The sequence below is a fragment of the Carcharhinus amblyrhynchos genome, unplaced genomic scaffold (assembly GCF_965287045.1).
Source record: "Carcharhinus amblyrhynchos unplaced genomic scaffold, sCarAmb.v2.hapA chromosome_1202, whole genome shotgun sequence".
In the NCBI taxonomy this organism is placed as follows: Eukaryota; Metazoa; Chordata; class Chondrichthyes; order Carcharhiniformes; family Carcharhinidae; genus Carcharhinus; species Carcharhinus amblyrhynchos.
This window is the reverse complement of record NW_027650942.1, coordinates 17064-30248: the sequence shown is the minus strand read 5'-3', so window position 1 is coordinate 30248 and position 13185 is coordinate 17064. Positions and strand designations below refer to the sequence as shown.

Sequence of the window (13185 nt, the reverse complement as noted above, 5' to 3'; positions counted from 1 at the left end):
TCCCTCCCCCTCCTCCTCCCCTCCCCCTCCCTCTACCCTACCCTATCCTCCCCCTCCCCCTCCTACCCTATCCTCCCCCTCCCCCTCCTACCCTATCCTCCCCCCTCTCCATCTCCTACCCTATCCTCCCCCCCTCCTCCTTCCTCTCCCTCTCCTACCCCCTCCCCCTCCTACCCTTCCTCCCCCCTCCCGCTCCCACCCTAGCCTCCCTCCCACCTTATCCTCCCCCTCCCTCTCCCACCCTAGCCTCCCTCCCCCCCGCCCCTCCCTCTCCCTCCTCCTATCCTATCCTCCCCTCCCTCTCCCACCCTATCCTCCCTCACCCTCCTACCCTCTCCCCTCCTACCCTATCCTCCCCCTCCAACCCCCTACCCTATCCTCCCCCCTGCCACCCTCTCCCCCCTTCCCCTCCTACCCTATCCTCCCCCTACCCTATCCTCCCCCTCCCCCCACCCTATCCTCCCCCCTTCCCCTCCTACCCTATCCCCTCCCCCCTACCCTCTCCTTCCCCTCCTACCCTCTCCTTCCCCCTCCTACCCTCTCCCCTCCCCTCCTCCCCCTCCCCTTCTCCTCCCCCTCCCTCCTCCCTTCCCCTCCCCTCCCTCCTCCCCCTCCCTCCTCCCCCTCTCCCCTTCCCTTCCCCTCCTCCCCCTCTCCCCCTTCCCCTTCTCCCCCTCCCCTCTTCCCCCTCCTCCCTTCCCCTCTTCCCTTCCCCCTCCCCTCTTCCCTTTCCCTTCCCCTTCTCCCCCTCCCCTCTCCTCCCCTTCCCCTCCTCCCCCTTCCCCTTCCCTCCCTTCCTTCCCCTCCTCCCTTTCCCTTCCCCCCCCCTCCCTCTCCCCATCTCCCATCCTCCCTCCTTCCCTTCCCCCTCCCCTCCTTCCCCTTCCCCCTCCCTCCTTCCCCTTCCCCCTCCCCTTCTTCCCCTTCCCCTTCCCCCTCCCCTCCTCCCCCTCCCTTCCCCCTCCCCCTCCCCTCCTCCCCTTCCCCCTCCCCTCCTTCCCCCTCCCCTCCTTCCCCTTCTTTCCCCTTCCCCTCCTCCCCTTCCCCCTCCCCTTCCTCCTCCCCTCCTTCCCCCTCCTTCCCCTTCTTTCCCCTTCCCCTCCTCCCCTTCCCTCCTCCCCTTCCCCTCCTCCCCTTCCCCCTCCCCTTCCCCCTCCCCTCCCCCTTCCCCCTCCCCTCCTTCCCCTTCTTCCCCTTTTCCCCCTTCCCCTTCCCCTCCTTCCCCCCCTTCCCCTCCTTCCCCCTTCCCCTCCTTCCCCCCCCTTCCCCTTCCCCTCCTTCCCCCTCCCCTCCCTTTCCCCTCCCCCTCCTTCCCCCTCCCCTCCCTTTCCCCTCCCCCCCCTTCCCCTTCCCCTCCTTCCCCCTTCCCCTTCCCCCTCCCCTCCTTCCCCCTTCTTCCCCTCCTTCCCCCCCCTTCCCCTCCCTTTCCCCTTCTTCCCTTTCCCTTCCCCTCCCTATAATTTACTTTTAGAAAAAAATCACAACTGTACGTCATTCGTTTATTCCGATAAACTTTATTCTCGGTGACCCAGCTGGTTAAGCTTCCCTCTATACCCTTCCATGTTTTCTCCTCTAGGAGAGGATACTAAAGGTGGAAGGTTCCAGGTTCAGAGACAAAAAGATGAAAAATAACCTTCAAAAATCGGAGTCAAGCTGGAGGAGCTAACTGGAATAATTCATCATTAATGCAACTATACAAATCGCTAATGGCTGGAAACAGCCTCGACAAAGCATCATCTTAGCTGCTGGTAAAGTGTGGAGTCTGTATCACTAAGTATCTGCCTGTGCGTCTGAGGAAGCCATTGCGTGCTCAGTCACTCAAAAGGAAGCATCAATGTGTCTGGTCCAGAAAGTCTCAGGGCTGCAGAGGTCACAATGTGCCCTCACCATGATTTGAGCTCAGGACTATAGGACTATGTCCAGTCAGCCTCGACAGGTTAGGGCTGGAGCTACGAAGCCAGCAGAGTTACATTACACCCAGTTTCTCCGTCCAATCCAAGCCTCTTTTATAAAACAATTGCTCATCCACAGGCCTCTGTACAAACACAAAAAGCATCAGCACCAGGAGTTTTCTGAGGCTGGAGGTTAGCATTGCTGAAAGGAGGGGGGAGATTCAGAGTACAATCAGTTTCAGTAATTCCAGGCAGGAGCACTGCTGTCTGCTAGACCCCCAGATTCACACCGTCCACTTCAGGCATCTGTGTAAAGACCACAACAGTGTCAGATAAGGTGCTAAAGTCGGTAGTGAGAATTGGATAAAAAGAAGTTTATTTATGAGTCACAACTAAGTCTTACATTAACACTGCAATGAAGTTACTGTGAAATTCCCCTCGTCATCACACTCCGGCACCTGTTCAGGACGATGCACCTAACCAGAACAGTCTTTCAGACTGTGGGAGGAAACTGGAGCACCCACAGGAAACCCACAATGATACGGGAAGAAAGTGCAGACTCCATACAGACAGTGACCCGAGGACGGAATCAAACCTGGGTCCCTGGCGCCGTGAGCCAGCAGCGCTAACCACTGTGCCATGGAGGCGAACCAGGGAGGCCTTTTCAGCTCAGACTATGGGGTTTAGTGATACCTGTTTGATAAGGTTCCATAATCCATCCTCTTAACGTGGGCCCACATTTCCAATTGACAGCTCAGAATTCTCCTGGGAATTCTGATACACCCATCAATCCAAACTGCAATGATTAGCTAGCCAACCTGAGGACCAAGGTTCAATCCTGACTGTAATGTTCACAGGATCTGTACTGGCTCATGGCTGTCAAGCTCAGCCCTGACCACCAGAGGGAACAGGAGTACAGGCAGAAATTCACCAAACTCACAGAGACAAAGGACAGTCAGTGAGATAAACCATTTACTCCGTATTTAACCCCATGCTGTACTTGTCCTGGGAGTGTTTGATGGGGGGAACAGTGCAGAGGGAGCTTTACTCTGTATCTAACCCTGTGCTGTACCTGTCCTGGGAGTGTTTGATGGGGGACAGTGTAGAGGGAGCTTTACTCTGTATCTAACCCCGTGCTGTAGCTGTCCTGGGAGTGTTTGATGGGGGACTGCGTAGAGGGAGCTTTACTCTGTCTCGGATATAAACGTACCTGGTCTCCTGATGTGTCCCCAGACATCTGACACAGCAGTATCGAGCTCCACAGGACACACAGGTGTAGTTGGAAGGGAAACCACAGACAGCACAGAAATGGCGCTGGGCAATTTGGAAGGAGCAGCACAGGTTGTCAAGTAGTTCGGCCCCTCAGTGGCACTCAGATTCTGTTGGTCAGAAATTAAACACAGATTAATAACTTCTCACAGCCCCGCATTACAACTATTCTGAAACTCTGCTCAGGATGAACAATGAGAATAAACAGTGAGACAGAGTGGATCTAGCTAAAGACATCATGGAAATGGGAGCAAAAACAAAAAGCAGGATCTGAAGGATAGCAATCTCAGGATTATTATCCATGTTCTGTTCAAAATGGCAGAAGGAAGGGAGGCACAGTGGGTTAGCACGGCTGCCTCACAGCATCACGGACCTGGGTTCAATTCTGGCCTTGGGTCAGTTTGTTGGGGGCTTACGTTCTGCCCGTGTCTGCATGGGTTTCCTCCCACAGTCCAAAGATGCGCGGGTGAGGTGGATTAGCCATGCTAAATTGAGAAGGGTGCCAGGCAAAAGGCGGGGAATTACAGGCCGGTTAGTTTAACGTCTGTGGTAGGTAAAATGTTAGAATCCGTCATTAAGGAGGAAATTGCGAGGCATCTTGAAGGGAATTGCTTGATAGGGCAGACGCAACACGGTTTCATTAAAGGGAAGTCGTGTCTGACAAATTTACTGGAGTTCTATGAGGATGTGTCTAGGGCGGTGGATAGAGGAGAGCCGGTGGATGTGGTCTTTCTGGATTTTCAGAAGGCGTTTGATAAGGTACCTCACAAGAGGTTACTGCAGAAGGTCAGAGGACATGGAGTTGGGGGTAGGGTGTTAGCGTGGATAGAGGATTGGTTGTCAAATAGGAGGCAGAGAGTGGGGGTCAATGGGTGCTATTCGGATTGGCGGTTGGTGACTAGTGGGGTGCCCAATGGGTGCTATTCGGATTGGCGGTTGGTGACTAGTGGGGGTGCCCCAGGGGTCGGTGCTGGGGCCTCAGCTATTTACCATTTATATAGATGATCTGGAGGAGGGAACCGAGTGTAGGGTGTCGAAATTGCTGATTACACCAAGATTGGGGAAAGGCAAATTGTGCGGAGGGTGTGGAGAGTCTGCAGAAGGATCTAGATAGGCTGGGCGAATGGGCAGGAAATGGCAAATGGAATGTAATGTGGCAAGTGTGAGGTGGTCCACTTTGGTAGGAAGAATGTAGGAAGACTATTACTTACGTGGCGAAAAACTGCAGCAGGCGACGGTGCAGAGGGACCTCGGGGTCCTTGTGCATGAGTCGCAAAAACCCTGCCTGCAAGTGCAGCAGGTGGTCAGAGAGGCAGATGGGATGCTGGCCTTCATAGCGAGGGGATTGAATATAAAAGTAGGGAGGTCTTGCTGCAGCTGTATAGGGCATTGGTGAGGTCGCAGCTGGAGTACTGTGTGCAGTTTTGGGCGCCGCACCTGCGCAAGGATATTTTGGCCCTGGAGGGAGTGCAGAGGAGGTTTACTAGGCTGATACCGGAGTTGGGGGGGTTGAGCTATGAGGAGAGGCTGAATAAACTAGGCTTGTACTCGTTAGAGTTTAGAAGAATGAGGGAGATCTCATTGAGACATATAAGATGATGAATGGGATGGATAGGATAGAGGTGGAAAGACTCTTCCCGCTCAAAAAAGACAGTAGGACTAGGGGGCATAGCTCAAGATAAAGGGGGGGCGGTTCAGAACGGAGTTGAGGAGGAACTTCTTCACTCAAAGGGTGGTGAATCTCTGGAATTCTCTGCCCGTTGAAGTGGTGGAGGCTGCCTCGCTAAATACTTTTAAGAAGCGGGTTGATGGGTTTTTGATAAGAGAGGGATTAAGGGTTATGGGGAGAGGCGGGAAAGTGGACTGAGCCACGACGATCAGCCATGATCTTATTGAATGGCGGGGCAGGCTCGAAGGGCCAGATGGCCTACTCCTGCCTCTATTTCTTATGTTCTTATGTTCTTAAATTGCCCCTCAGTGTCAGGGGACTAGCAGGGTAAATATATAGGGCTACAGGGATAGGGTCTGCATAGGATTGTGGTCAGTACAGACTTGATGGGCCAAATGGCCTCTCTCTGCACTGCAGCAATTCTATAATCGAATTAAGGGAGTACAGGGAGCAACCCGCCTGCTGAACCCAGATTGATGGCATTGTCCGATCTTGTCTAAATGTCGCTGGACATGTTTGAGAGACATACTCACAAAACACCGGGCGTCTGAAAGAGATGTAATCGCATCACATTAGGGAGCCAGCCAATCATAAAATAAATGCAATTCACCAAAGCCTCTTTATATCTTTGTTTAGCTGTGAGTCAGCTAGTGTGTGCAAACAGGATGATGTGTTCAGGATTCCTGTGTGGTAGAATTTCTTTCTCAGTAGCGGTATCACAGTGAGAATTAAATCTCTTCAAATCTAACGTTTCCTTATCGCACTGGAATTGTAGTTAGATAACTACTGCATGAATTTAACCCCCCTCTATTCCTCCCATGGTATGTGTCATAGAATCCTACAGTGCAAAAGAGGCCATCAGCCCATCGAGACCACAATCCCATTCAGAGTCCATCCCCACATCCTATATATTTACCCACTAATCCTCTAACCAACACAACTTGGGATACAAAGGGGCAATTTTATCATGGCCAATCAACCTAACCTGCACATCTTTGGACTGTGGGAGGAAACGGGAGCACCCAGAGGAAACCCACGCAGACACAGGGAAAATGTGCAGACACCACACAGACAGTGGCCCAAGCCAGAATCAAACCCAGGTCCCTGGAGCTGTGAAACAGCAGTGCTAACCACTGTGCCGCCTGTGGAAGCACGTATGACATGCCCGCCCTCATCACCCTGGGTGTGGAGTGTAAAAGTTACTAGGATGTTGCCTGTATGGAGGGTATTATCTACAAGGAGAGATTGAATAAACTGGGATTGTTCTCCCTGGGAAAACAGAGACTGAGGGGGTGACCTGTTAGAAGATTGTAAGATTATGAGGGGTTTGGATAGGTTGAACAGTTGGAAGCTTTTTCCCAGGGTCAGAAGTGACAATTACGAGGGAACACAAGTTCACGATAAGGGGGGAAGGTTCAGTGGAGATGTTCGGGTGAAGTTTTTTTTTTTACAGAGGGTGGTGTGGGGCCTGGAATGCACTGCCATGGGAGGAGATTGAGACAGCTAGGTTAGTGAGATTTAATACTTATCTGGATAAACACACGAACAGACGGGGAATAGAGGGATTGAGGCAATGTGATCAGCACAGGCTCGGTGGGCCGAAGGGCCTCTTCCTGTTCTTTGGTCACTCTCCCACACAGTTACCTCCCACCCAAAACCAGCAATAATTCCCTACCTGCTCCTCGAGGAGGGACTGGAAATTCTTCCGGAATCGCTGCTTGAAGTGGTCGCCTCGAGTCTTTTTCTTCTTCTTTGCTGCAGCATAGACATAGTCAACAGTACCCGGGAGAGGGGCGACAACCCCCCCCCAACCCGGGAGAGGGGCGACACCCCCACCCTGCACACCCCCCCCAACCCGGGAGAGGAGCAACACCCCCACCCTGCACACCCCCCCCCCCAACCCGGGAGAGAGCAACACCCCCACCCTGCACACCCCCCCCCACCCGGGAGAGGGGCGACACCCCCACCCTGCACCCCTCCCCCAACCCGGGAGAGGAGCGACACCCCCACCCTGCACACCCCCCCCCCCCCACCCGGGAGAGGAGCGACACCCCCACCCTGCCACCCCCCCCAACCCGGGAGAGGGGCGACACCCCCACCCTGCACACCCCCCCCCAAACCCGGGAGAGGAGCGACACCCCCACCCTGCCCGCCCAGGAGAGGGGCAATACCCCCACCCTGCCCCCCCCAGGAGAGGGGCGACACCCCCACCCTGCCCCCCCGGGAGAGGGGGCACACCCCCACCCTGCCCCGGGAGAGGGGCGACACCCCCACCCTGCCCCCCCAGGAGAGGGGCAATACACCCAAACCCCCACCCTGTTCCCCCGGGAGAGGGTAACACACCCACCCTGCCTCCCGGGAGAAAGGCAACACCCCCAAAACCCCCACCCTGCTTCCCCAGGGGAGAGAGAGAGAGAGACAACACCCCCACCTTGATCCCCCGGGAGAGAGAGAGGCAACACCCCCACCCTTGCCCCCGGGAGAGAGAGAGAGACACCACCCCCCCCTCCCCCCCCCCTACCAGGAGAGAGAGACAACACCCCCGCTCTTCCCCCTCCCACCTCATCACTGCTCCCAACAACCTCATCAACCTCTTGCTTCTCCACCTAACCCCCCCATCCCCTCCCCACACACACACTGTCCTTCATTCCACCACAAAGTCCTTCCCTCCTCAAACACTTCGTGAGCACCACAGTAACAACAATGGGTCAACGCCACTGCCTCGGTTCAATCCCAGTGGCACGGTGACACAGTGGGTTAGCGCTGCTGCCTCACAGCGCCAGGGACCCGGGTTCAATCCCAGCGGCACGGTGACACAGTGGGTTAGCACTGCTGCCTCACAGCGCCAGGGACCCGGGTTCAATCCCAGTGGCACGGTGACACAGTGGGTTAGCGCTGCTGCCTCACAGCGCCAGGGACCCAGGTTCAATCCCAGCGGCACGGTGACACAGTGGGTTAGCGCTGCTGTCTCACAGGGACCCGGGTTCAATCCCAGCGGCACGGTGACACAGTGGTTAGCGCTGCTGTCTCACAGCGCCAGGGACCCGGGTCAATCCCAGCGGCACGGTGACACAGTGGTTAGCGCTGCTGTCTCACAGGGACCCGGGTTCAATCCCAGCGGCACGGTGACACAGTGGGTTAGTGCTGCTGCCTCACAGGGACCCGGGTTCAATCCCAGCGGCACGGTGACACAGTGGGTTAGCGCTGCTGCCTCACAGCGCCAGGGACCCAGTTCAATCCCAGCGGCACGGTGACACAGTGGGTTAGCGCTGCTGTCTCACAGGGACCCGGGTTCAATCCCAGCGGCACGGTGACACAGTGGGTTAGCGCTGCTGTCTCACAGCGCCAGGGACCCGGGTTCAATCCCAGCGGCACGGTGACACAGTGGGTTAGCACTGCTGCCTCACAGCGCCAGGGACCCGGGTTCAATCCCAGTGGCACGGTGACACAGTGGGTTAGCGCTGCTGCCTCACAGCGCCAGGGACCAGGTTCAATCCCAGCGGCACGGTGACACAGTGGGTTAGCGCTGCTGTCTCACAGGGACCCGGGTTCAATCCCAGCGGCACGGGGAACACAGTGGGTTAGCGCTGCTGCCTCACAGCACCAAGGACCCCGGGTTCAATTCCGGCTTGGATCACTGTCTGTGTGGTGTCTGCATGATCTCCCTGTATCTGGCGTGGGTTTCCTCCAACAGTCCAAAACACCATAAAATATAGGAGCAGAATGAGGCCACTCGGCCCATCGAGTCTGCTCCACCATTTAATCATGGCTGATATTTTTCTCATCCCCCATTCTCCTGCCTTTTCCCTGTAACCCCTGATCCCCTTATTAATCAAGAACCTATCTATCTCTGTTTTAAAGACACTCAATGACCCGGCCTCCACAGCCTTCTGTAGCAAAGAGTCCCACAGATTCCCCACTCTCTGATTAAAGGAACTCCTCCTCATCTCTGTTTTAAAGGAGCGTCCCTTCACTCTGAGGTTGTGCCCTCGAGTTGTAGTCTCTCTGACTAGTGGACACATCCTCTCCACGCCCACTCTATCCAGGCCTCGCAGTATCCTGTAAGTTTCAATCAGATCCCCCCTCATCCCTCCAAACACAGACACGGAGTTCACAACCGCTCCTCATATAACAAACCTTTCATTTCTAACCAGATCTGCTGGTTATGGTGGATTGGCCGTGCTAAATTCTCCCTCCGTGTACCCCAACAGACGCCGGAATGTGGTGACAAGGGGATTTTCACGGTAACTTCATTGCAGTGTTAATGTAAGCCTACTTGTGATGTTAATAAATAAACTTTAAAACATATCTCTGCGCAAAATTACCCCCTGCCCTCCCCCCAAAAAAACCGCAGCACATCCTGATTCTCCTCCTCACCTCACTTACCACTCCCCTCACATACCCCCATCACCCCCTTCTTGCCATCACTACCACCCCCCCGACCCTCATCTCCACCCCTTCCTCCCCACACAAAACAGCCTCCCATCCCTCTGCATAGGGAAAAGCAGCCGGACGTCGCTGGATTCCGGGGAAGTGCCGGAAGATTGGAAAACGGCTAATGTTACGCCGTTGTTTAAGAAGGGTGCCAGGCAAAAGGCGGGGAATTATAGGCCGGTTACGTCTGTGGTAGGTAAAATGTTGGAATCCGGCATTAAGAGGAAATTGCGAGGCATCTTGAAGGGAATTGCTTATAGAGCAGACCAACCACCGGCATTCCCCGATCCAGCGACGTCCGGCTGACAATTTACTGGAGAGGTATGAGGCTGTTGTGTGGGAGGGGGTGGATATGAGGGAGGCCGGTGGATGTGGTCTTTCTGGATTTTCAGAAGGCGTTTGACAAGGTACCTCACAAGAGGTTATTGCAGAAGGTCAGGGGACATGGAGTTGGGGGTAGGGTGTTAGCGTGGATAGAGGATTGGTTGTCAAATAGGAGGCAGAGAGTGGGGGTCAATGGGTGCTATTCGGATTGGCGGTTGGTGACTAGTGGGGTGCCCCAGGGGTCGGTGCTGGGGCCTCAGCTATTTACCATTTATATAGATGATCTGGAGCAGGGAACCGAGTGCAGGGTGTCGAAATTTGCTGATGACACCAAGATTGGGGGAAAGGCAAATTGTGCGGAGGGTGTGGGAGAGTCTGCAGAAGGATCTAGATAGGCTGGGCGAATGGGCCAGGAAATGGCAAATGGAATTTAATGTTGGCAAGTGTGAGGTGGTCCACTTTGGTAGGAAGAATGGTAGGAAGGACTATTACTTACGTGGCGAAAAACTGCAGCAGGCGACGGTGCAGAGGGACCTCGGGGTCCTTGTGCATGAGTCGCAAAAACCCAGCTTGCAGGTGCAGCAGAGGTGGTCAGGAAGGCGAATGGGTTGCTGGCCTTCATAGCGAGGGGGATTGAATATAAAAGTAGGGAGGTCTTGCTGCGGCTGTATAGGGCATTGGTGAGGCCGCAGCTGGAGTACTGTGTGCAGTTTTGGGCGCCGCACCTGCGCAAGGATATTTTGGCCCTGGAGGGAGTGCAGAGGAGGTTTACTAGGCTGATACCGGAGTTGAGGGGATTGAGCTATGAGGAGAGGCTGAATAAACTAGGCTTGTACTCGTTAGAGTTTAGAAGAATGAGGGGAGATCTCATTGAGACGTACAAGATGATGAATGGGATGGATAGGATAGAGGTGGAGAGACTCTTCCCGCTCAAAAAAGACAGTAGGACTAGGGGACACAGCCTCAAGATAAAGGGGAGGCGGTTTAGAACGGAGTTGAGGAGGAACTTCTTCACTCAAAGGGTGGTGAATCTCTGGAATTCTCTGCCCGTTGAAGTGGTGGAGGCTGCCTCGCTAAATATTTTTAAGACGCGGGTTGATGGGTTCTTGATAAGAGAGGGGATTAAGGGTTATGGGGAGAGGGCGGGAAAGTGGAACTGAGCCACAACAGATCAGCCATGATCTTACTGAATGGCGGGGCAGGCTCGAAGGGCTAGATGGCCTACTCCTGCTCCTATTTCTTATGTTCTTATAATCAAGGACCCCTCGCAACCCGGACATTCTCTCTTCCATCATCTTCCGTCAAGGAAAAAGATACAAAAGGGTGAGGTCCCGTACCACCGGACTCGAGAACAGCTTCTTCCCTGCTGCTGTCAGACTTTTGAACGGACCTACCTCGCATTAAGTTGATCTTTCTCTACACCCTCGCTATGACTGTAACACTACATTCTGCACCCTCTCCTTTCCTTCTCTATGAACAGTATGCTTTGTCTGTATAGTGCACAAGAAACAATACTTTTCACTGTGTCCCAGTACAAGTGACAATAATAAATCAAATCTATGTACTCTATGAACGGTATGCTTTGTCTGTATAGTGCACAAGAAACAATACTTTTCACTGTATCCCAGCACATGTGACAATAATAAATCAAATCCTTTTCCCCTACGTACTCTATGAACGGTACGCTTTGTCTGTATAGCATGGGAGATATTCCCAGTACGTGACAATAATAAACGTGTCTCCGTACCGGACTCGGTGTGATCATCGAACTGTGGCAGCCTCTTCAGCTGGGGTAAGTTAGCGTGAGGGTCATCCTGGAAGTTGTCTTTCTCCAGGGCGTCCAGCTGCCGGTTAAGCCTCCGCTGGCGGGTGGCCGGATCGAGAACCCGACGCTGTGGCCCATCCTGAAACCGGCCTGAGAGACAGAGACACAGAGAGAGAGGTCAGTGTGACACACACACAGGGGGGGGGGGGGGGACAGACACACACACACACGGGGGGGGGGGGGGGGGGACAGACACACACACACACACACGGGGAGGGGGGGCAGACACACACACACACACGGGGAGGGGGGGCAGACACACACACACACGGGGGGGGGGGGGGACAGACACACACACACGGGGGGGGGGGGGACAGACACACACACACGGGGGGGGGGGGGGGACAGACACACACACACGGGGGGGGGGGACAGACACACACACACGGCGGGGAGGGGGCGGGGGGACAGACACACACACACGGGGGGGGGGGGGGGGGGCAGACACACACACACGAGGGGGGGGGCAGACACACACACACACACGGGGAGGGGGCGGGGGGACAGACACACACACACGGGGGGGGGGGAACAGACAGACACACACGGGGGGGGGGGAACAGACAGACACACACGGGGGGGGGGGAACAGACAGACACACACGGGGGGGGGGGCAGACACACACACACGGGGTTGGGGGGGGGACAGACACACACACACACGGGGGGGGGGACAGACACACACACACGGGGTTGGGGGGGGGACAGACACACACACGGGGTGGGGGGGGGACAGACACACACACACGGGGTGGGGGGGACAGACACACACACACGGGGGGGGGGGACAGACACACACACGGGGGGGGGGGAACAGACAGACACACACGGGGGGGGGGGCAGACACACACACACGGGGTTGGGGGGGGGACAGACACACACACACGGGGGGGGGGACAGACACACACACACGGGGTTGGGGGGGGGACAGACACACACACGGGGTGGGGGGGGGACAGACACACACACACGGGGTGGGGGGGGGACAGACACACACACACGGGGTGGGGGGGGGACAGACACACACACGGGGGGGGGGGAACAGACAGACACACACACACGGGGGGGGACGGACAGACAGACACACATGGGGGGGGAGACACAGTCAGTGAGGGGGGGGCTGAGTGTGGGGGTTGGGCGGGGTGTAGAGGGCTGGTGGCTGCGGGGGGGGGGGTGGTTGGTGAGGTGTTGCGGGTCCGGGTGTGTGTGGAGGGGGAGGGGGTGGGGGTCAGGGTGCTGGGGGTGGGGGTCAGGGTGCTGGGACTGACACCCCCCCCCCCCCGGGTTTTCTCACCCAGACTTTCCCGTTTCTTCTCCACCATCGCCCCCGCCTCCGGAAGGTTCCCTCCGCCTACCGGAAGTGCCGGCGACCCACTTCCCGCTGCACCTCCGTCGCCCGCCCTCCCTCCCCCGACAGCGGCTCCCGCGGCCGGAGTGCGAACTGCAGCCAATAGGAATCACCACTCACCAGCCAGTAGCAATCCCCCACTCACCAGCCAATGGGAATCTCACACTCAGAGATAGGGCAGGTTTGAAGGGCTGAATGGCCTCCTCCAGCTCCTATTTTCTATTTTTTTTAAGTTAATCTGGTTCCTGAGAGATTCACATCCTGAGAAATGCCAGTGATTTTTGCTGGTTAGCTTTATTCAGTCACATCCAGGCTATCATCCATTTAAGACAGAGATGAGGGGAATATTTTTTTCCCTCAGGAGAAGCTGAGTTTCGGAAACTCTCTTTCTCAAAAGGCAGTGGGATCAGAGACTCTGACGCAGA

General features: G+C 55.8%; 1 protein-coding gene across 1 annotated transcript; it reads right to left on the bottom strand.

Moving 5' to 3' along the window:
* Window positions 1-1507: 1507 nt before the first annotated feature.
* On the bottom strand, window positions 1508-12775 carry znhit1 (zinc finger, HIT-type containing 1). The gene is given in 6 exon segments (XM_080185082.1): window positions 1508-2198; window positions 3103-3208; window positions 3211-3271; window positions 6506-6585; window positions 11336-11503; window positions 12707-12775. Coding segments are annotated over 6 exon segments (465 nt in total). The 5' UTR covers window positions 12735-12775; the 3' UTR covers window positions 1508-2176.
* Between the last annotated feature and the right edge of the window lie 410 nt (window positions 12776-13185).